Source organism: Schistocerca piceifrons, chromosome X, assembly GCF_021461385.2.
Source record: "Schistocerca piceifrons isolate TAMUIC-IGC-003096 chromosome X, iqSchPice1.1, whole genome shotgun sequence".
Taxonomy (NCBI): Eukaryota; Metazoa; Arthropoda; class Insecta; order Orthoptera; family Acrididae; genus Schistocerca; species Schistocerca piceifrons.
The window spans coordinates 134,239,205-134,263,147 of NC_060149.1; the positions used below are offsets into that span (position 1 = coordinate 134,239,205).

Below are 23,943 nucleotides of genomic sequence, written 5' to 3' on the forward strand. Positions count from 1 at the left end.
CAAAATTATAACATATGGTTAATCTGTGATGACAAAATCCAAGAAAAGTATTTTTATGGTCAGTGGAAGGAGAGCGAGAAGCCACAACTTTGGCAGTTCTGTTAAGGATGCTGCATCAACTCGGTACAGCTATGGTTACGATATTCATTTTCTCTCTTGTCCATGTGCTAGCCACATTGTTCCATCTGTAGTATACTTAATAAAAACTTCAGTACCAATAAACATGGTACAGGGCAAACAAGAAAATTCCATACCGTGTCAATAAGGACATCAGCTTTGAACTTCCATTTGCAATAGTCTTCCACATAAGGTATTTCATCATTCTCATATTTTAGCAAATCCTAACGTATTTCTTATGACTTCACTGCTTCTATTCAGCAGCAGAATTTTTAGAACATGTGAAATACAAGACTTCAAACAAGAAAGTGCAAAATCTCCTACGCACAATCTGAATTTTTTTTTCAGATGAGTATATAAATACTGAACATCAATTAAGTTAAGCAGTGACTTAGAAAGCAATCTGGTAATTCACTGGGCCATGTTCCACGGCATGTTCACATCATCGAACTAACTCACTGCAGATAGTGAAATCGTATACAGAGTGCTTTACAATTCTGTTACAAACCTCTAGTGGTTGTAGAGGTGACTAATTAGATATAGTTCTGATAAGAACCCATGTCCAGAAATGTATCATTTGGGTGCAAAATAACTTGGATGATCAGATCACTTAAATCTCACACAGTGCAGACAATGATCACTGACCAGTATGCTCTACAGGAGCTGCCTCAAGTGGTGAGCATTCTGGTCATTGCGCAAGGTGTATCTGTGATGTGTGCTTTCATACACATGTTCCACAAACCCCCCATGCACACCCGCGATGTGCCACAGTCTACCCATCTAGTTGTTCTAGCAGTAGTGGACACCATAAGATCCTGAGGATAATTTGAGGAGAGGGGTCGAAACATCGATCATTTTAGTAGCAATATGACGTGGCCTCATAACCCAGAAGATTTTAACTTCAGTGACAATGGCCATGGAACCCTGCAGAATTACATAAGTATCCAATATGCTCTGAAACAGCATTTATCCATAGGACATAAGATATATTATAAAACTCACAAAATATAGGCTTCAGCTGTAAATGATATATCCAGTACGGGGGCTTCTAACTTCTGATTCTGATATAGCAAGTGATCTTGCATCTCGTTTACTACGTTAATCTCAATAAAGAAAAAATCTCACTTGTCTAATTCAGTCTTTCACATCCCAGAATGCTCTGAAATGTGAAATTCCATGTTGTGACATCACAAAACTCTCCCAGCTCCACATTCACTAACATTATCATGTCCTGTGTGATGACAGCTGCTCAGTTGCCTGAGACTGCAGTCGTGTGTGTGTGAGTTGTGTTAGAGAGAGAGAGAGAGAGAGAGAGAGAGAGAGAGAGTGCGGGGAGGGGGGGGGGGGGGGCGCAAACGCGCGTGCATGTCTGTCTATTGTTGACGAAGGCCTTAATGGCTGAAAGCTATAATTTTGAGTCTTTTTGTTGTGCCTATCTGTGACTCAGCATCTCTGCTACATGGTGAGTAGCAACTTGCCTTCTCATAATACTGTTCCTCTATAACTAGTCTTATGTGATTGTCCCATCTTATATTGCTCCAGACATATACTTATAGATATTTTATGGTTGTCATTGATCTCAAGAATCAAATGCCAACAACGGATACACACATAATATGTCACACCTTTAAAGAAATCACCAGCAGCAGCTTTAATATTGCTATTGTATCTTTGACATCACAGGCTCACAACTAAGTATAAGTGCTCACTGCCAACTTGAAACCAGGTGGTTTTCAGGCAAACTGTGCACTACGAGTGATGGGGCATTACTCCCTATCATTTTCGGAGCTTGTAATTGTCATATAGTTCAGTTGTACTAAGGTGTTGTGAACTGAAGGGTTTTGCAAAATAAACTACTTTATTCCATCTGCCTCCAATATCACCTTAAGCTGCTGGTGTCAACCTGTAAGGTTTCTTCAACAAAAGTTGTTTATGCGTCTACAAGAAAGATAACATCAAAACCATGATCAGTTAAGAGCAAACGATATGGTATAGTTCTATCGAGAAGCAGGGAGAGATTATTATGTCACATTGACTGGAACGAGTTGTCAATCAGCTTTAGTTTGATTAAACCAGAGGCAATTTTTTAGATTGTTTTCCTCTACATGTCCCCTGTGCTATTAGTGGCAGCATTTCTCATCAATGCAAAATCTGCTATTGATATAAAAGGTAAGTCAGTTTGGTTGGTCTCATTCATGTGATGCTGCTTCTCATTCATTTCCCTATAGCTTAAAAACACATACCACAGAGCACAGTATCACATCATGTATTTTCAAAAAGGTAGGTAGGTAGGTAGGTAGGTAGGTAGGTAGGTAGGTAGGTAGGTAGGTAGGTAGGCAGGTAGACAGACAGACAGACAGACAGACAGGCTAGGGAATAATATCCTGGTGACGATGGTAATAGTGTATGATGATCAACAAATTTCTCCTTGTTGCAAATTGTGGCTAGCTTGCATACACACACTACATACATCATGAATATGACTGATATGGTATGTGCTCCCACAACCAACCTCATTCCTTCATGGTGAAAACAATCTTACATTTTCAAGTCACTTAAACTCAGTCATAATGCAACATAGGGTGTAAAAGGTTCCTATAAAATTGCAGCAGAGGAAGACAGTGTGTATCCTGTGACTAGTTACAGACACTTAAATGTACAGATCCTTAAGATGTGAAAGTCAACTATGGCCAAACAATTTTATTTTCTTTAAACGCAAAGCACACCTGTGTCAACTTAAATGGTTTCCTGATGTAATACTTGTTTGTATCTTCCGGAGTTTCAGCACGTTGCTAATTCTGTACATTTTGGGTGAAACACTGGGTACTTTTCTTAACATGCAGAAGAACTCTAGAAAATTATAAACAGTACATAAATGGCAACCACGGGTAAAAAACACTGATGATTCAGCCCCTCTATACACCGTGAGCCGCAACTGATGTTCAGCAACTTTCAAAGCCATGTTGTCAGAACATTTCAGGTGACCTGTTATACGTTGTCAGAAAATTTCAGGTAACCTATTATCAGCCACTGCGGAACTGATTAAATTTAGTCTGCATACTCATGACATTAGTTTGTATTGACTTTGCTCAAAAGTGGTTACATAGGTAGTCTCATATTTATCAACTGAGACAGTGTACACAACCACTGTCATTTCCCCACAGACAGAAATCTCGTAATCTTAATCAGAACAACTACATTGTCATACTATACATACAACTCTCTCAATACCAATCCACTACTTTCTGCAGGTATTTTTGAGACCTTCTCATACAACCAGGGGCAAGGAGTAGGAGTAACTTATTTAGTTTAATAAACATACAAAAACAGATTTGTTTCTCAAACAGATATACCTAACCTACAGAAAATTCACTGACTGGTTTGTTAGAACACATTGTCTTACATGTGGAGAGATCCATTATTCTGCCAGGCTGATTAAAATGTCTTGACTCATGTTATCTACTAACCTATACAGCAACCTCTGTGTATATGAAGTAATGCAAAAAGGAAATTAATATTTTTTACAGTCTTTATTATTTTCAAACACCAATATTCAGAATTAATGTATTAATTTGAAATCACCATTTGCTGTTTTACTTTAAAATAAGATATGTATAATTAATAAAGTATAAATAATACATTTATGAACTCTGTGAGTGAATCCAGTCAGAATGATGGAAGACATGAGTTGTGTGTAACTCAATAATGATGGCAAATACTGAGGAACTGTGTGTGAACAGATTTGGCTGTTATGAAATGCAGCCTCGGTCTCTGCTCACATTACTTCCATGCAGCATTAAGAACAAGAAAGTAATGTTATCTACCATTATACAGAACAAATGTCAGAAGAAATTTTTCTTGTAGTATGAGAAATAGTACAGATACAAAAATACCACATTCAAGAAATAATTGCACGAACTGCAATTAATGAACCATGACTCTACAAAAGAAATGAACTAGTAAAAATTAAACATCTCTTATTTCTTATTAGGTATGCGATAGCAGAACTGACATTTAATGCAAAATTAAAGTCACTGTTTAAAAATATATACAGTAATAGATCATCCCCTCCATTCATACATGTTCATGAGACTGTATTAAGGCACAGCTAGTATAATCACTTGAAAAGGCCACACACTGTCTTTGAAGTTTGCTGTGTGAGACTCACTATAATGGAGCAGGTAATAATGTCTTAGTCTCTGAACACTGGTTTCAGCTGGTACACAAACACGAATGTTGTCACACCCATCACAATCTTTGTTTAAAAGTCACAGCAAAAACACTTCCTTGCAAAATTACACACCTTCAGCCTCACACATGAAAAACGTAAGTAAAGAAATAATGGTAACACAGTTGTTTACTTGTACTTTTACACATGGAAAACATTTGAGTGATGTGAATTCTTGTGAAACAACACAATTCAGCTGCTGATGTAAATGATACCAAAGCAGCCAAATGAAGCTTAATATAGTCACTACCTCCATATATTTTTTAAATGTTCCAAGCTTAATTTTTTCTCTTTATGTGGGAGCATGGGAAACCGTTATTTCAGCATCAGCAATACCAAACACATTTACTTGTCAGATCTCCATAATTTTTTCCCTGCTGCAAAAGACTATAATAGCTTTGGTTGAACACACTGAGGCTTGCCTCACACTCATTACACACAATAAACATTTTACAGACACAATAATCAGTAATACTTATTTTGAATCCATTTTAGATCTTAGTCTGGCATGAACTTTCATGAATTCTGGCTCACTACCAGAACAACTGTCTGCATCATCATCTTTCTCCATCTGAAAGAAAAACAAATAAAATAAAATGTTACATTATTATTATAATTAACCATATGTTCTTGTAGGAAGGTATGATGGATGAATTTAGTCTGGTACCAACACTGGTCTTAACAACACAGTGGTGTTATTTAGTTTCCTCAATCTTTGCCTTAGACAAGGAATTTGCTATTGTTCCACTTTTCATAGAATAACAACAAAACCAGTGAGGTCTTGGTTGATAGAGTGCCATGGGAAATTAATGAGATTAAGATCCATGGACCTTACTGCTTATTTTATTCAGATAATGTGCTCCTCCAAATCTCACCCACTAGATGACTCTGCCTGAAGGGGCATTACCATCTTCGAAACCTTCATTGATTCTTTTCAGAGAGATTTCCTTCTAATCAAAGAGCACGGACCACCACTGTCTACGGAAATCAATGTCCACCTGAAAAATATGAAGTCTACACAACTACTGCACCTAAAGGATTTAAAGGTCAAATGTCTGATGACATTTACTATACTGAGATCATCAATGATAAAACCCACTTCAGTTGTAAAAATTATTTATTTCTAAAAAGGAAAGTGCAACCTGGTTTCAAGATGTGCCCCAGCTTCAGGTGCATATTAAAATGTGAATCCACTAAGGATACATAACTATGGTTAAACTATTTTAACCTCAGTTATGCATTCATTGTGGACTCTCATTTCAATATTTGCCTGAAGATGGGACATGTCCTGGAACCAGATTGTGCTTTCCTATTTCTAAATAGTTATTACAACTGTATCAGATTTTCTCATTGATGGTTAATAACTGTTGTCAAGAGAAACCTGTATATTTACGTACACCAGCAAAAGTTCATTTGGAGCAGAATGAACACATCTTCTCCACTTCTAGAAGGCTCCTATGTTGTCCCAGGTTGACTATGGATGCTCAGTTTATGGGTCAGCTGGAGGAACATCACTGAAAATCATGAGTGTTGTTCATCATGAGAAAATTATGATAGTTGCCACATCATCTTTCTGGTTCTAAAAACATCAAATATTTCTGACTCCTTAGTCAACTGACTATCATGGCGGGGGGGAGGGGGGGGGGGGGGGCGGACCTGGGTTTGATTTTCGGTACAGCCAGGTATATTTAGTTGGTGAGGGGACTGGAATGGGGTGCACTCAGCCTTGTGGTTCCAACTGAGGAGCAACCTGACTGAGCATTAGTGGCATTAGGTCTGCTAACCCAACAATGGCCTGGAGTGGTGTGCTGACACCATGTCCCTCCATACCATATCTTGATGATGCCATTAGCCAAGTAGGACAACAGTTGGTCAGGCCTGACTGGCCCATCTGTGGCCAGAATGATGGTGCTTGCTTGCTCGTGATCATTCAGTTCAACTTACAAACATACACTATGGTATATTAGAATTACTGCCGAGGATATTCTTGCATAAATTGGTGGCTGTTAATTGCCTGGTGGCAGTAAAAAATAAACAAGCACCATATGTTGTTTCTGTTTGTTTGTTTGTTTTGTAAAAATCTTGCAAATGATTTGTCTAGGGCAAATAGTTCTAAGCAAGTTAACACAGCTTTTAACAGAGGGGTTAGAGAATTTTTGAGAAAATTATGACTCCTCTCAATTTTCGCTATTTTAGCAGCAAAATATAATTACCATTAGCAATCGTTTCTGTCGTTCTTCAATGAGCCTCTGTAGATCTGACAGGGAGCTGGCCTTCTGCTGCTCCAGTTCTCGTCTCGCTTGCTGCTCACGGTGGCGGCCAAATGCTCGCTGCAGTTCCGACTTTTGATTCAAGACATTTTTCCCACTGGAACATACATTACATCTAACACTATGTGTTTACTTTGTAACCTACATATTTACTGAAACAGAAAAATATTACCAGTGAAACTAATATATACAGGGTGGTCCATCTGAAGTTTTGGATGAGATTATCTCGAAAACTGTAACTATACATCGGGTAAAAATATTGGGTAAGACAAGTTTGTAAGCTCAAAGGGGGACATCAAATGATACTACATGTGGCCCCCAGCCCCCACCCCCTTGGGTGGGGGTGGGGGCAACTTTAAAATCTTAAATGGAAACCCTCAGTTTCATTGCAGATTCAGATTCTCCATAAAAAAGTAATCAAGTTTTGTCTGAAATATTTTATTAAACCATTGATAGATGGCACTGAAACCGAGAAAAATTAAAATTGGGGAAGAACTCCCATTTATTTAGAATGATCAATACAAAATGTGCTCCAATTCTTTCATTACGCCAAATTAAGATTTTTTTACAAAATGTATCCTACCCGCCACAGTTTTTGATGGAGGGAGGTGGAATGGTATTAAAATCTCGTTAGGGAACTCTTCACAATTTCATTACTCACCCGACTGAGGTGCTACCATGGCCAAACTGCGAACTACGGCTCAGTATAAAGGTCGGTGCAATGCGATCAGATGTCATTTCACTTTCAGACCGTGAAACGTAAATATCAACAGATGAAACTGAATTATTCTTTAGTGAAACATGGCTCACCATCCTCCTACAGATATTTCTGATACGATGATAATTTTAGGTGAATGCCATACGAATTACACTGCAGCTGCGCAATTGTATGCAGATCGTTTCCCAAACAGACAACATCCAAGAGAAAACATTATTTGAAATTGCACTCAATGAGCTCGAAATGGATACACGCACTGTGCACCTCGTTATCACGAATACAATGAAAATGACGCTCGTACCCTTACCGTTCTCACCTGTGTTCAACTGGATCCCGAAATGAGTAGTCGTGCGATTCAAAGACAAACTGGAATACCGAAATCAACTGTTTTGAGGATTTTGAAGGCACAAATATCATGCATATCATATCACACTGACACAGGCATTAATGCCAAAAGATATGCAAATACGCATGCATTTTTGCCAATGAGCCTTGGAAGTGATAAGAGGTGATGATTTTTTAGATACGTTATGTTCACCGATGAAGCCATATTCAGAAACAATGGCAAATTAAATAGTCATGATTATCATTATTGGTCCCCTGTCAATCCACACTGGCACAGACCTGTTTACAATCAACACAAATGGTTGTTAATGGTCTGGTGTGGAGTTTTAAATGGTTACTTGATAGGACCATATTTTTTTGACCGAAATGTTACTGCGGAATCTTATTTACAACTTCTCCGTGATGATTTGTTGGAGCTAATGGAAGATGTTGATTCAGAAACTAGGCAACGAATGTAGTTCCAACAGGACAGAGCAGATCTCCATTATGCTAAAAATGTGCGGAATGTTTTAAACTTATGGTACCCTGGTTGTATCCACAGTCTTGTACACAGGCATTCTTGATCTTCATGCATATCTTCTCCTCTTGTACGGCATGGCTGTATGCTCAGTGTGGCTGCCTCGAGTCAAATGAGCGTGCAGCTGCCTGTACTGCGGAAGTTCCTACTGATAAGTGTCGCCAAGCTGGGCGCGGCAGGAAGTAACGCGCTGATAATCCAACATGGCGACCACATCCAGTATTTTTAGCTCTAGCGGCGGCCGAGCGAAACTCGTTCAAGGTCAGCCGCCAATATGGCGGCGCACACAGCCATAAGAAGATTGGACGTGGCGGACCAATTCAGTGGCCTCCACATTCACCAGATCTAACTCCTCCTGATTTTGTCTTGTGGGGTTATTTAAAAAATATTTTTTATGACAGACAGCCCACAACCCGAAACGATATGGAGCAACGCCATACCACAAATGTGCTGCTCAAAACTTTCGCAGACGATTGACTTTATGCATTAAAGCAAATGGGGATAATTTTGAACAATTTCTTCGTGGCTAATTTCATTAATTAAGCACCCCAAATTGTGAGAGGCAAGGAGACTCACACTAATGAAGTACCTCATGGGAACATCATTCTACTACATCCATGTCGTCATTCCTGGGTAACGCTAAAAGTAGGGTACAGTACATTTTGTACAAAAACAGCTTAATTTGGCATAACGAAAGAATTCGTTCACATTTTGTATCGATTTGATGTGTCCTTCTCAGATTATTCTAAATAAATCGGATTTCTTCCCCAATTTTAATTTTTCTCGATTTCAGTGCCATCTGTCAATGGCATAAAAAATGTTTCAGTCAAATCTTCATTACTTTCTTATGGAGAATCCAAATCTGCAATAAAAAATGGGGGTTCCCATTTAAGATTTGAAAGTTGCCCCCCACCCCACCCATGGGGGCGGGGGCTGGAGGTCACGTGTATCATCATTTGATGTCCCCCTTTGAGCTTACAAACTTGTCTTCCCACTATTTTTACCCGATGTGTAGTTTTCAAGATAATCTCATCCGAAACGTCGGATGGACCATCCTGTATATTAACGTTGAGCGGGACATCAAACTGATTTCTTCAGATACATATTCATGCCAAATAATTTGAAATTCTTTTGCATAAAAGAGTTTTGAATTCTTCCAGTGACAAGGGAAAAAAAGGAAACAACAATAATTATGACTGTCAGCATGTTTTGTTCAACTCATTTTCCAAGACCTGGTATAAACACAATTTCTGTGTCAACATACTAATTTCTAAGCCTTTCGTGCCTTAACTTCTATTTCAGTTGTAACTACAAAATCCTGAAATAAAACTTTTATTTGTATTAAGCACTCAAACATGACTGCACTACTTCCTTTATTTACTGTTTCATTATTAAATTGTTATATTCATTCTACAATCTGTTTCATATTAAAATCTTAGGAAGTTTTTTTATAATCACGCCATTTTTTCCATTTCCTGATCTTTACTGGCTATCACATTGCACTGTGATTCAGTTTCAGAAAAACATTTTCCACACAAAATTTATCTAATTTCATACCAGTTTTAATTTACAAAAATAAAATGATTATTTCTATTTTTCATTAAAAGGCTCAGTTACTTCTATAACAAGAACTGGATGATGTTTTCAATACATGGTGTGTTAATACAGACACAGTTGTGAGTTTTGGCAGAGTGTGTGAACAAATATTTCACATGAATCTCTTTCACAAATTGTCAATAACATCCCACAACACAATAAACAAAACAACAAATTCAAAACTTACAGTATATTATCAGAGACAACCAAATTAATTTAAATAAGCAACATCAGATAAAATGATTTCAGAAAGGCATATAGCAAACATATAATTGTTGCAATTAGGGCCGTGGCTACATTATGTAAGATGCAGAATCCTGCAGTTCTGGGAGCCAAGGCAGTTTCTTCCACAGCTACAAGAGAAGCAAGCAAGTATAAAAACTGGTCAGAATGCTTGCAATAATTTACTGGCCCATTACTGTGGGAACAAATTTGTGGAAAAGCAGTGGGCTTCCTTCTAGATCACCATCACCTAAGTACAGAAGGAAACATTTTTAAGAGCATTCAGATACACAAAAGTTTATGGTTTTCCCCCTGGAGAAAAAACTGCCTCTACATTGAAATCTACTGAGAGCACAAATTAACTCGGAACTTTTTCACAAGATGAACAAATATTTCTGTTGTTATATAATTTACAGTAGGTACAATTACTCCCTCTGGGAAAGACTGTCTCCTAACAGGTTTAATGTCTCTCCACAGGACTGCCAATACACAATTTTATCTGCATGAGTTTTTTTCTGGGTTTAGCTCTGTAATGCAGTTGGCAAAATGCCAGATTAGTGAACACAACCAGTAATGGGAGGTGTCTCAATGCAGGGAAAACTAGCATCCCTCTCAAGTTTATACTAATTTACAAGCAAATTAACTATATTCTTGACGAAAATTTACTACAGATATCTTGAGCAGAGAGACATCAGTGCTATGGCTACTGGAAACCAGACCGATTTGGTGTTTGTAAGATTTCAAACAGCATTTTACTCAGTACCACAATGACACCGTCGAAAGGAAATATATTTCTTATCGAATATCTAACCAGGTTTTCAACTAGATCGAAGATTTCCTTACAAGCAGGATGCAGTACATAGGACAATATTAGTTCCACCTTCACACTTTTTGCAGGTTATGAAGTCATCTACAAGGAAACCCTGTTTGGTAATAACTGCGGTAATGTCCAGTTACATTTTGACAAAAATCTGTCTGGTGCACATGCTAACCAGCTTTTAATGTAGAGAAATATAGAGCTGTTTGCTTTACAAAATGTAAACGCATAGTATTCTTCGACTACTAGGTTAAGAGGCACAGATAGTCACACCCATATCATAAAGACATTTGAGAGTAATAACGTGCAGACACTCAAAGTGGAATGACTACAAAGGCTCAGTTAAAGATAAAGCAAACTGCAGACTAGGATTCATTAGTAGGGAGACAGTAGCTTGTCTACAGAAGATACTGCATACAAAACACCTGCACTTTTCTTCTTGTTGGCTACACAATGATGAAATAGAAGGGAACAGTAGCTGCGAACTCCCCCAGGCTACAACCACTGATTACACATGATAAGAACTATTTATTCCCTTTTCTATTATTTTTATGTCTGAGCAGCTGCAATTATTGTTTTCCACTAATTATAATCCATTTCAAAGGTGAAAGACTTCCTCCTCAGGTACATACTGCCAGTCATTGATGTGTTACACATCTGCAAGTCTATAGTGTAACATGAAGTAACATCACCAGGTATAGCTATACCCCAACTTTGAAATTTACTGCAAGCAGTTGACAACAACAAATACAGTTGTCTGACCACAACTAATAAAAAACAGAATAAACAGTTTGTATTCTCCATATAAAAGTTGTAAGTTCATAATAAAAGAAGACATTGAATTTATACAAGTAAGGGTAATGCAAATGGTCATAGGCTTCTTTCACTGCTGAGAGACTGTAACAGATATGTTGAAAAATATTAACTGGCAAGCACTTTGAAGGAAGATGCCATTTATATTACAAGAATCTGCCTATAATACTTTGATAACTGTCTTTCACAGAATAAACTACAAATATTCTCCAGCCCGACACACACATCCTGTGGAGGTTGTGCAGATAAAACTAGGGACAAAACAGACTGTACTCAAGACATAGCAAAGGCGCTAAGTTGCAGGTAAGCACAACAAACAGACTGTTAAATATGTAAGCTTTCAGCCCTCGTTTTGTTGTGCATGTGAGTGACTCAGCATCTCCACTATATGGTGAGTAGCAATCTATCCTTTTTGATAATATTGTCATAGGGACAAAACAGCTAGCACAGAAGTGTACAAGAAGTCCCCGTTCCCAAACACCATCTGTTAACACAACAGGAAGAAACCTTAACATATGGTGCAATAAACACTGCCCTCTGCCATACATTTCATAGTGATTCACTGAGTGTAGATATACATGTAGAAAGGACTGAGTGACTACATATTTCTGACTGGCTTAAGACAGATCTACCATTATAAACATGAGACTGCATCCCAGTATGGTAACTACTATACATGTTGTTGTTGTTGTTGTTGTTGTTGTTGTTGTGGTCTTCAGTCCTGAGACTGGTTTGATGCAGCTCCCCATGCTACTCTATCCTGTGCAAGCTTCTTCATCTCCCAGTACCTACTGCAACCTACATCCTTCTGAATCTGCTTAGTGTATTGATCTCTTGGTCTCCCTCTACGATTTTTACCCTCCACGCTGCCCTCCAATGCTACATTTGTGATCCCTTGATGCCTCAAAACATGTCCTACCAACCGATCCCTTCTTGTAGTCAAGTTGTGCCACAAACTTCTTTTCTCCCCAATTCTGTTCAATACCTCCTCATCAGTTATGTGATCTACCCATCTAATTTTCAGCATTCTTTTGTGGCACCACATTTTGAAAGCTTCTATTCTCTTCTTGTCCAAACTATTTATCATCCATGTTTCACTTCCATACATGGCTACGCTCCATACAAATACTTTCAGAAATTACTTCCTGACACTTAAATCTATACTCGATGTTAACAAATTTCTCTTCTTCAGAAACGCTTTCCTTGACATTGCCAGTCTGCATTTTATCTCTCTACTTCGACCATCATCAGTTATTTTGCTCCCCAAATAGCAAAACTCCTTTACTACTTTAAGTGTCTCATTTCCTAATCTAATCCCCTCAGCATCACCAGATTTAATTTGACTACATTCCATTATCCTCATTTTGCTTTTGTTGATGTTCATCTTATATCCTCCTTTCAAGACACTGTCCATTCCGTTCAACTGCTCTTCCAAGTCCTTTGCTGTCTCTGACAGAATTACAATGTCATCGGCGAACCTCAAAGTACATATCTAAAGTAAAATTGAGATGTTTGGCACTCATTGTGGACCTCAAGCATTTGCTCACTGAGAACTGAGATATCTCTCTGCAGTCTGAATACTGTCTTCAGAATTAGTAAATCAATATCAACTTCAGGGCATTAGTCTATCTGCTGTATAGTATGGCCCACGTACGTTAATTTACAGGCTAATGCATTAAAACGGATGAAAACTAGCTAAAAATGATGAGAATGTGAAGATTCCCACTCATGGACTAAAATAAAATGCCATTTGGTATGGATAAAGTCATTAGGATATGGAGAAGTCCATTACTTTATATAATGTTTCTGCAAAAATAAGATCTCTATCATGCAGAACTTCATAAGGGACATGGGGGCCACTCGAAAAATACTGTGTGAGGTTGAGAAAAAAATTATACACTACTGGCCATTAAAATTGCTACTCCATGAAGATGACGTGCTACAGACGTGAAATTTCACCGACAGGAAGAAGATGCTGTGATATGCAAATGATTAGCTTTTCAGAGCATTCACACACGGCTGTCGCTGGTGGCGACACCTACAATGTGCTGACATGAGGAAAGTTTCCAACTGATTTCTCATACACAAACAGCAGTTGATCAGCGTTACCTGGTGAAACGTTGCTGTGATGCCTCGTGTAAAGAGGAGAAATGCGTACCATCAGGTTTCAGACTTTGATAAAGATCAGATTGTAGCCTATCGTGATTGCGGTTTATCATATCTACATCTACATACATACTCCGCAATCCACCACACAGTGCGTGGCGGAGGCTACCTCATACCACAACTAGCACGCGACATTGCTGCTTGCGTTGGCCGAGATCCAATGACTGTTAGCAGAATATGGAATCGGTGGGTTCAGGAGGGTAATACGGAACGCCGTGCTGGATCCCAACGGTCTCTTATCACTAGCAGTCGATATGACAGGCATCTTATCTGCATGGCTGTAACAGATGAGGACGTTTGCAAGACAAAAACAATCTGCACGAGCAGTTCGACGATGTTTGCAGCAGCATGGACTATCAGCTCCGAGACCACGGCTGCGGTTACCCTTGACGCTGCGTCACAGACAGGAGCACCTGCGATCGTGTATTCAACGATGAACCTGGGTGCACGAATGGCTGAATGTCATTTTTTCGGATGAATCCAGGTTCTGTTTACAGCATCATGATGGTCGCATCTGTGTTTGGTGACATTGCGGTGAACACACGTTGGAAGTGTGTATTCGCCATCACCATACTGACGTATCACCTGGCGTGATGGTATGGGGTGCCATTGGTTACACGTCTCGGTCACCTCTTGTTCGCATTGACTGCACTTTGAACAGTGGACCTTACATTTCACATGTGTTACGACCCGTGGCTCTATCCTTCATTCGATTCCTGCGAAACACTACATTTCAGTAGGATAATGCACGACCGCATGTTGCAGGTCTTGTACGAGCCTTTCTGGCTACAGAAAATGTTCGACTGCTGCCCTGGCCAGCACATTCTCCAGATCTCTCACCAATTGAAAATGTCTGGTCAATGGTGGTCGAGCAACTGGCTTGTCACAATACGCCAGTCACTGCTCTTGATGAACTGTGGTATCGTGTTGAAGCTGCATGGGCAGCTGTACCTGTACACTCCATCCAAGCTCTGTTTGACTCAATGCCCAGGCGTATCAAGGCCGTTATTATGGCCAGAGGTGGTTGTTCTGGGTACTGATTTCTTAGGATCTATGCACCCTAATTGCGTGAAAATGTAATCACATGTCAGTCCTAGTATAATATATTTGTCCACTGAATACCTGTTTATCATCTGCAGTTCTTCTTGGTGAAGCAATTTTAATGGCCAGTAGTGTACTTACAAAGCTTCAAGAAATAGCACAAAGTGAGGAATCTAGGAATATATTACAACCCCCATCTGTCATTCCCATGTGGACCACAACAACAATATTAGCCTAATTAAAGTGTGCACAGAGTCATTCAAGCAATAACTCTTCTTGCACTCCCTTAAGTGAATGGAATGGCACGAAGTGGTACAATGGGATGTACCCTCTGCCATGCCCTCTGGTTTGGAGAGAGACTGCATGGCAAAAAATAAGCTGGTATATGTAACACCAGCCAATGGACGAGTAACAGGCTGGAATGAAACAATAGAAAAACAAGAACACAGCAGGCACAGAAGCCAATTGTTTCTAAGAGCATTAAATGGCTACATACTCAATATGTGTGAAGTAATATCAGATTCAGAAGATAATATGGCTGAAGTTTCCACTTAAAATTGAAGCTAAGGCTCACAGCAGTGCAAAATAGCTGTAATCAATAAAATAAGACAACATGAATTCAAGAAATTACTGATCGAGTCACGATGGGATTTTTTTGTGGCAGCGGTGGTGGGGTGCATTTTGATATTTTAGTGATAAAGTTGAGGTGACTGAATAAAAAATATTACGCTATAAATTTGAACTGCATATGTATTACCAGGTTTTAGAGCTTAGTAACCTGTCTGGGTACATGTCTCAGCCAAAGAAAACACTTCAGCCACTCATATATTTCAGTCCTGTGCCCTCCACTTCAAATCGCTTTGCAACTCTTACCAGTAACAGAAAATATACTGTGGTTATGATTAACACCAGATAGGACTCTTGAACAGCAAATTTAATATGGATGATTCTGAGAGGAATCTTAGGAGACACAAGAAGACTTTTAGACACCTGCTTTGATACTTTGAATAAATGGTTTATGTACTCTAACACAAAGTTGTAAACGCAAGTGTCATTACTGGTTTGGCATACTGGCAAATCTGCCAACAATCACAAGTTTGTAAATGGCCACCAGAGTGAATGAGAGTTGATTGTGTTTTGTGTTGTCAGCAAGTCTGATAGGGTACATAAAGGCATGAAGAGTGCCAGAATGTAAACCATCACTGTAAAGAACACTGATGTACTCGTGTGAGACTGCACCTAACAGAGTTTGAAAGGAACCTAAGTGTGGGTCTCCACTTGGTCGGCTTGCCCAATCATACAATATCCTTATCTGTAAGACATTCGCATGTGAAAGTGGCCTGGTGTTGAACTGCATGTGAAAATGAGGACAGGCATACTCATTGCCAAGGTTCTGGTAAACCATGTCTGACCACCACAAGGTAAGGTCGTCGTACTGTGCACCAAGTACATTGTAACCTCTTTGCATCTGTGCCTGCCACCTGAAAACAAGTAATGGACTCTGTGCAACGTTTTGTGTCATCATGCACCATTGACCAGAGACTATCAGCAACCACACTAGGTAATTACCACCTCATGCACTGGCTGCCATTAACACAACAAACAGCCGCATCTGTAATGGTGTGTCACAGCACAACGTACCTCACAGACATCCTGCATCCTCATACTGTCAAATATTAGTAAATTTGGGTCAATTTTGTAACATCACATGCCCTCTTAATTCTATTACCATTTTTGTAATAGAGTGTCAATTAGTTTGGAAGAATTGTCCTACCACTTATTCTCACTGAAGTCCATCATGAAAATGTTTATCTTTCAAAAGTATTTTGTATATCGACTGAACTTTCTTCATAGGTTGCAACAGTCATTTCATCCCCAGTAAAGAAATATAATTACTACTAGCAGGAGAATCAAAGTGTGCAATCATTTGTCCAAGGTTGTTAAAGAGAGAGAGAGAGAGAGAGAGAGAGAGAGAGAGAGAGACAAAATCAATGCAGTTAGAAATTTCTCTAAAATATTACATACTACACAGTAAAAGGTCTACCTAACAAAGAGAGATATTGGTAAAAAGTATTCAGAGAATAATGGAACACCTCAAAATCTACAATATATTCTCACAATATATTTCATGTTACTACTAAATCTTATGATCAGGATCTGTGCCAAAGAATATTAATCTCTCTTCTTCTTCATAAGTTCACCCTCACCACCACTAGGTAGAGATTCCAACACAGTTTTTCAGATTGATATGCCTACATGTATGAATTTATTAAATTGTAATTATGTTTTTTATTGTGTTTCACTGGCATGTCTAGAATCATCATACAATGATCCATAAGCAAGTAAATAATCAATCAACTAATACATCAATTACACAGTGAAGGCAATAAAGCTAATGTGTAACTCTTACACTACTGGGAATCACTCACGTCTTTTGGTTGAAGAGTAATTCACGGTGGAGACTACGCCTGTCTGCAGATTCCACACAGGGGTTTTGAAGTTTCCGAGGTAAGATAAGCCCATCGTGATCAACTGGCGGCAACGGTGGTGCAGGGGGGGCTGTACCACCTCCACCCCCAGTAGTGTGGCGAGTATTGCGAGTCTCCACTTCTGCTTCTGGGATCATAGCCAAACCAGCAACACCTGTTTCAAATAAACAGGTTATACACTCGTGTGATCTGGGATATCAATACTTACTGCTCCTAGACTACCAAATGTTGTTATAGTTTGGTATGTCAACACAGATAAAACACACATGCACACACAGATGAGCACTGAATCACATTTAATGACACACAATGAAAGAATGGAAAATTCATATGAATTCATGCAGTTTGCTAGATAAATATGGATATGCTAGAACTTAAGAAAAGCATGCTCTGTCACTATAAAAACTATCCATATCAGTTGAGAAACGATTAAAGCACCTGACAAATGTTTAGAATTTGTTTTAAATTTGTTTCACCCACATCTAAAACATTTGTTTTGCTCAGATGCAAATATAATGAGGACCTCTTACAGAAATGTAACACAAATTGAATTAAATGATGACATACTGAAACTGAAATGTCAAACATAGCAGCAATTGGTGTATTTTACATGCCACAGTTGGATCAGTGCAACATTTTTGCATTCTTAATGCCATATACAATTATCAACACAATAAATCAATAAGGCAGTCATTTACATATGTACGCACAACCTGGGGAGAATGTAGTGTCTGGAACTGTTTGGAATAAAGCTGCTCAGCATTACTACAGCACAAACATGGTCTTATTTTTAAACAATGAGAAGGTGATTTCTATGCATATAGGCACAAGATGTCATAACATTAAGTACATGACTATGTAGAGTGTAGATGAAAAGACATTAAATATGTAATATTTTAGATGGGAGAGGGGCCAAATGGAAAAAAAATATCGTAACATATATTGACAATGAGGCCTTTAGAAATAGAACAGTAGTTCGGTTGCAAAGTTGACAGACTGTGAGCATGTCAAAAGGAGCATGCTGACATTTTCCTGACGTCATTTAGGCAAACAGAAAACCAAAAACAGTATAGCTGGACACAGTTTTGAATCCAGTCCCTCCCACAACTGAATGGCATCTCACTTGATGCACCAAATCAGTCTTTTGTTCTCTGACATGCCACACTTTAATATTATGCATGACAAATGACATGTTCGTATACAGAGAGAATTACCCCAGAAACCAAACTGTGCTTCACTCAGGGGACTATATTTATGCTAGTAATTCATCGGTCTGTCCTTCAAAATCTATTCCATTAGTTTGAGAATTGACATTTTTAATGTGTGTTGTTGCAGAACATCTATATACAAAAAACTTACCAGACAAGAAAACGTCTCAAAACATTTCACAGGACTGCAAAAAATTGGATACATACAACAAACTCCAACATTTTTCGTTGTTGGTTAATACGGATGAAACACAATGATGCGTCAATTTCATTAACACATCATGCGATCTACTAGTATGTTGCAAAACGAAAAAAGTTATGAAGTACAGACAGTATTGGACCTCTGATTCCATAAAAGTCTGTAGAGTAATGGGGTTTATTGTCATAACACTAAAAAAGTGGCGGAATATTTACACTCTTTACTGACAGGTGGTTTTTCAGTTGAGACTGTAATTTGCGTAGTTGTGTTATATATTTCAAAATGACGTGTATGTTGACCCTCAGTCAAGAAAACAACAATTATATTAAGAGAGAGATTTCTGTTTTAATGTATTACACATGATGATGAATAGCTTCTTCCAACAGGGTAAATGACACTGAATAACCTCTGCCCATGTGTGACTTCATATATCCTCATATTCAATAGTCAAAAGGTGTGAGGTCTAAGGTCCTCAAGGCACACATGCAGAAAAGAGTGGCTGAGGATACCGTTGTGTTGTGAAGCACTTCTTTACGGAGCATAGAGGAGATAATGCTCTCTTAAAAGTGCTGCATAACCCTCACCTGACGAAGTTTAAATGTAGCACTTTGGATTTCCTCAAAGAGGAAACGACTATTAATGGTGTAGTAGACACGCACCAAACTGTCAAAGTTTGCTGTTTCTTAAATAGTTATCCTGTCCCTGGGATGCGACGGTTGTGTGGATTTAGATTTTTTCTTAGGTAAAAGTTTTCACCTGTCCATAGAATTCTTAACTAGCTCGGAATTATTTTCTATTTTTAGAAACAAGTCGTAAATTTTTGACCTCTTACAATGTAGACTTGTTTCAGCTCCAGTAGCGGCGGGATTTTATTAGTTGCTCTAAGACGCTGTGTCACCAGGCAGTTCCGTACAAAATGCCAGCTTGCCCTGATATTTCGCGCGCACTGCATTCTCCTTGGGTGACTTGTTTGCTTGCCGTGTGTTCGATGTAGCGTAGGTGTTTCCAGTCTTCCGATGTGGAGCAGTGGTTAGCACACTGGACTTAACATTCGGGAGGACATTTCAAATCCGCGTCCGGCCATCCAGATTTAGGTTTCCTCTGATTTCCCTAAATCACTGGATAAAATTGCCGGGATGGTACCTTTGGAAGGGCACGGTCGATTTCCTGTCCCAATACTCGAAATATTCAGTGTGTGATCCGTCTCTGATGACCTCAATGACAACGGTATGTGGAATCCTAATCTACCTTTCTTCGTTCTTCCTCCTTCCCAATACTGTTACCCCGCATTGGACGATAAGAGTGCGAATTTGCACTTTTAGCTTTGGAATTTTTGTAATACAACGTACTGTAACAGCATTCTTTCTTCCCTCAGTCTAACAGAACTTCAATACTTTTTATAGAGAAATTTCGCCACTGATAGTGAAACCTGAATCATCCTCGTTCATACTGCTAGGCACAATTTCAAGCATGTCTGTTTAAACAACAATAACGAACGAAGACACCGGGCTGCTGCAACTCTACCTGCCTTGAAGAATTTAACTATCCTGACAATTTTAAAAAGCTCCTGTCTTCTGTCAAATGCTACTGTTTTCATCTTATTTAACGTTGCTGACTGATCGATTATTCGAACAAGATACTTAGTAGCCAAAGGATCAAATATTTAATATTTACCAGTGTGAACTTATTTGATGTGTCCATTTTTGTTATCTAAATAAGATTACATCAAAGTGACATGTTTATGCCGTTGTGTGGGCTTTCGCAATAATGAACTATGACTTACATAGCTGAAAGCCTTGACAAGGTTTCGGAATTTAATCCACTAATGACCGACTGCTTCCGACTGCTTTCTCTATTGTCACTCCGATTAGTAGTAGTAGTAGTTGTTGTTGTTTTAGTAAATGGTAGAAGGTAAAGTAGACTACGAAATTTAATATTTACAGAGAGACAATCTACAATTTTCGTTCCATAAAAACTTTCACTTGAATAAATTTTGTTCCCAAGGCTACAAAGTACAGTAAGCAACTTGTTTCTCATCGTTGCCATGTAAGAAATTTTCAGGGACTGCGTAAGTTTAAAAAGTTTGTGCCTGGAATGGTCTTAAACTTGAAAAGTTTGGATGCGTCTGTGTCTCCTACATTACTGCGTTACTCCTTCCACATTTAGCAACGAAATTAATTCCATTTTCTAGTGGTTTCTTCTAACAGACTTACTTTATATTTTCTCAATAGGAAAGCGGGTAAAATATACAAACAGAAGTGTCCACACACAGCCACTTGGTCAGCACATGCGTGGGAAGAGTAAGGATCTGCCACTCCGCTGTAACTAGAAGGAAAAAAGGGCGGGAGGGAGGGAGGGAAAGTAGGGTTTAACATTTCGTCGACATCGAGGTCATTAGTGACAGAGGGCAAGCTCGGAATGAGGCGGGAAGAATCAGCCGTGCTCTTTCAAAGGAACCATCCCGATATATGCCTTAAGCGATTAATAGAACTCATGGAAAACCCAAGTTTGGATGGTCGGACGGGGATTTGAACAGTCGTCCCCACGAATACAAGTCGATTGTCTTACTACTGCGTAACCTTTCTCGGTATCCCATGTAGATGCTATTGTTGCGAAAGCATCTGCAGTCGCATTTTCTGAAATTAGTAGTTAAGTTGAAACCAGTGTTATGTGCATAAGCATATTAGTGTATTTTTAGTAGCAGATTCGTGTTTCGTCTGAAGTATCGTAGATGCACGTCATTATACTACAGCTTAACTGAAAGTAAAAGAGCGTTCGTCCGGAATGATTTTGTTGCACCAGAAAAAAACAGAAGCAAGATTGTACGACCGAAATTATGATCCAACTCTTGATCATTGGTGCAAACTTTTCGTTCCTTTGCCGTCGTTGAAGCAGCACAGTGAAATAACGCAGAATGAAATTACAGAGCATCAACCCAACGATCCTCATTGAGTCATGTAAATTAATGACTTTATAAAGTTCAGGTCACTGAGAATTCTGTACCCATCTTCTGAATCCTAGTACAGAATGTTTATTCTAGTTCATTGTACGCGCTCCATTTCCGAGAACGCAACATCTACATGCAACAGTGAAATTTTCGTTACGATGTTCTCAAAGGAACTGCACTCGATTCGTGTCTTTCGGGACTTTTATTTGGCTGTAGTAATGTTCAGACTATTTTCTCTCTCTTCTTTTCAGCTTTTATGTGAACATTCAACACAAAGACTGAGATGGGGTGGGGGGCGTTGAGGAAACTGCTCAAGAGTTACTATCACGTCGGTAACGATTTCGTTGTCTGCAGGATTCAGACCTACGAAGGAAAAGAACGGAAAATGTACACACATCGTGCATCAAACTTTAACAGAAATGGCGACCGGCACTAGATATACAACTTTTACAGAAAATTACTGATAAGAAAGACGTAGTCGTTGCTATACACACGGAAAAAATAAAGTGAATGGTCATCCTCACTTCAGGGATTCAGCACACTGCAGTCTTTTCTTTTACGTTTTCTTTCGAAATTGATTCCGCTTTCGCTCCCAAGTAATGTAATTGCATACGGTCACATCATTACCTGATCGGATATATGCGCACGGCTCCTGCTGACTTCTACCCAGTCTGTCACTTTGGTCTTCAAAAACATTCATTTTTTGCAGAATACTCGGCGCCGGACGGGGCAACATGGTGTTCAGCCACGAACTGCACACCGGAGACTGATCGCTGGCAAATTCTGCCAACATGTTGTCGCCGTGCGTCACAACAGTTTGAAGACTTACAAAGGCTGTTGGGCAGGTCGGGTCACAGGAGATTTCCCCAATCCATTTACAAGCAGGAAAAAGAGAGTCGCCCACAATGGCACATCGATTCTACCGCGTTTACACGAGCAAACGACACATACACGTACGTCCTGCCTCAGAACCTCATTTCCATTCGTTTACTGTCCACACTACGCTCGACAGAGAATCTCACAAGTTACTTGCGATCCGGTACGGTGGTTTATCCCACACATCCGGAACTGTTAAAATATTGTATTACTGGAAAGAGTATTTCCCTAGTGATTTTCTGTCTCCAGACTGACAAATGTCATTATGGTCAATATTTTCGAGGACAAGGCTTAGGATATACTTGCATCATACACATTTACTTTATCATATATGCTTGTTTGCAAAAAGCTTTCTAACACTGAACTTCTGTGACAACTAATTGCATAAAGCATATGGATGAACACAAAAATGTGACTGCAATACACGGAAGTCTTAACTATGCTAGCACGACACTACGATTCCCAAGAGTCGATGTTTTCAATGACTTTCGCTTTTTAAGCAGGAGAATGAAAAGGGTGGAAGACGCCAGCAGTTGCAAAAATGATATGGAAACACTCGCAGCGGCTCTTTTTGTAACAGTCAACAGTGTAACAATGTCAATGCCTTCTTAGCATCACGTTCTTCAAGGTTTTTTTTCTTTTCTTTCTTTTTTTTAAACATGGTAATGTCCATTTATTAAAAGATTAGTCTCTGGGAAGCCCTTGCATCAAGATGCGGCAAAGAAAGTCCCAATCGCACAGAGAAACAGAGCAGTTTGAGAACCGATTTCAGAGATTAACAACACTTAGAAGATGCAACAAGTCCACTAAAGAGACAGCTTACACTACACTCGTTCGTCCTCTGTTAGAATATTGCTGCGCGGTGTGGGATCCTTACCAGGTGGGATTGACGGAGGACATCGAAAGGGTGCAAAAAAGGGCAGCTCGTTTTGTACTATCACGTAATAGGGGAGAGAGTGTGGCAGATATGATACGCGAGTTGGGATGGAAGTCATTAAAGCAAAGACGTTTTTCGTCGCGGCGAGATCTATTTACGAAATTTCAGTCACCAACTTTCTCTTCAGAATGGGAAAATATTTTGTTGAGCCCAACCTACACACGTAGGAATGATCATCAAAATAAAATAAGAGAAATCAGAGCTCGAACACAAAGGTTTAGGTGTTCGTTTTTCTCGCGCGCTGTTCGGGAGTGGAATGGTAGACAGATAGTATGATTGTGATTCGATGAACCCTCTGCCAAGCACTTAAATGTGAATTGCAGAGTAATCATGTAGATGTAGACACACACAAGTTCAATACATGTCAGCATTGGAGAAAACACAAGACGATATAAACTGTGTGCCCAGAAGTCTACACAAGTTCATTGCATTTCGTA

The 23,943-nt window shown here is 39.1% G+C and overlaps 1 protein-coding gene across 1 annotated transcript; it reads right to left on the minus strand.

Annotated features, from left to right (window-relative positions):
* Nucleotides 1-3,628: 3,628 nt before the first annotated feature.
* Nucleotides 3,629-22,450, minus strand: LOC124721635 (protein FAM107B). The gene is made up of 4 exons (XM_047246698.1): nucleotides 22,321-22,450; nucleotides 17,280-17,493; nucleotides 6,559-6,712; nucleotides 3,629-4,916 (listed from the first exon to the last, which is right to left on the minus strand). Exons 1-4 carry the CDS (start codon nucleotides 22,427-22,429, stop codon nucleotides 4,821-4,823), a joined length of 573 nt encoding a protein of 190 aa, XP_047102654.1. The 5' UTR covers nucleotides 22,430-22,450; the 3' UTR covers nucleotides 3,629-4,820.
* Between the last annotated feature and the right edge of the window lie 1,493 nt (nucleotides 22,451-23,943).

What these genes read in the sequence shown, in the direction of transcription:
- LOC124721635 (XM_047246698.1), bottom strand. Translation starts at nt 22,429, where the DNA reads ATGTTGCCCCGTCCGGCGCCGAGTATTCTGCAAAAAATGAATGTTTTT. An exon ending in GTGCGCATATATCCGATCAG is followed by an intron (nt 17,494 to 22,320) that starts GTAATGATGTGA and finishes TATTTGAAACAG; the next exon opens with GTGTTGCTGGTTTGGCTATG. An exon ending in GACAGAAACGATTGCTAATG is followed by an intron (nt 4,917 to 6,558) that starts GTAATTATATTT and finishes TTTTTCTTTCAG; the next exon opens with ATGGAGAAAGATGATGATGC.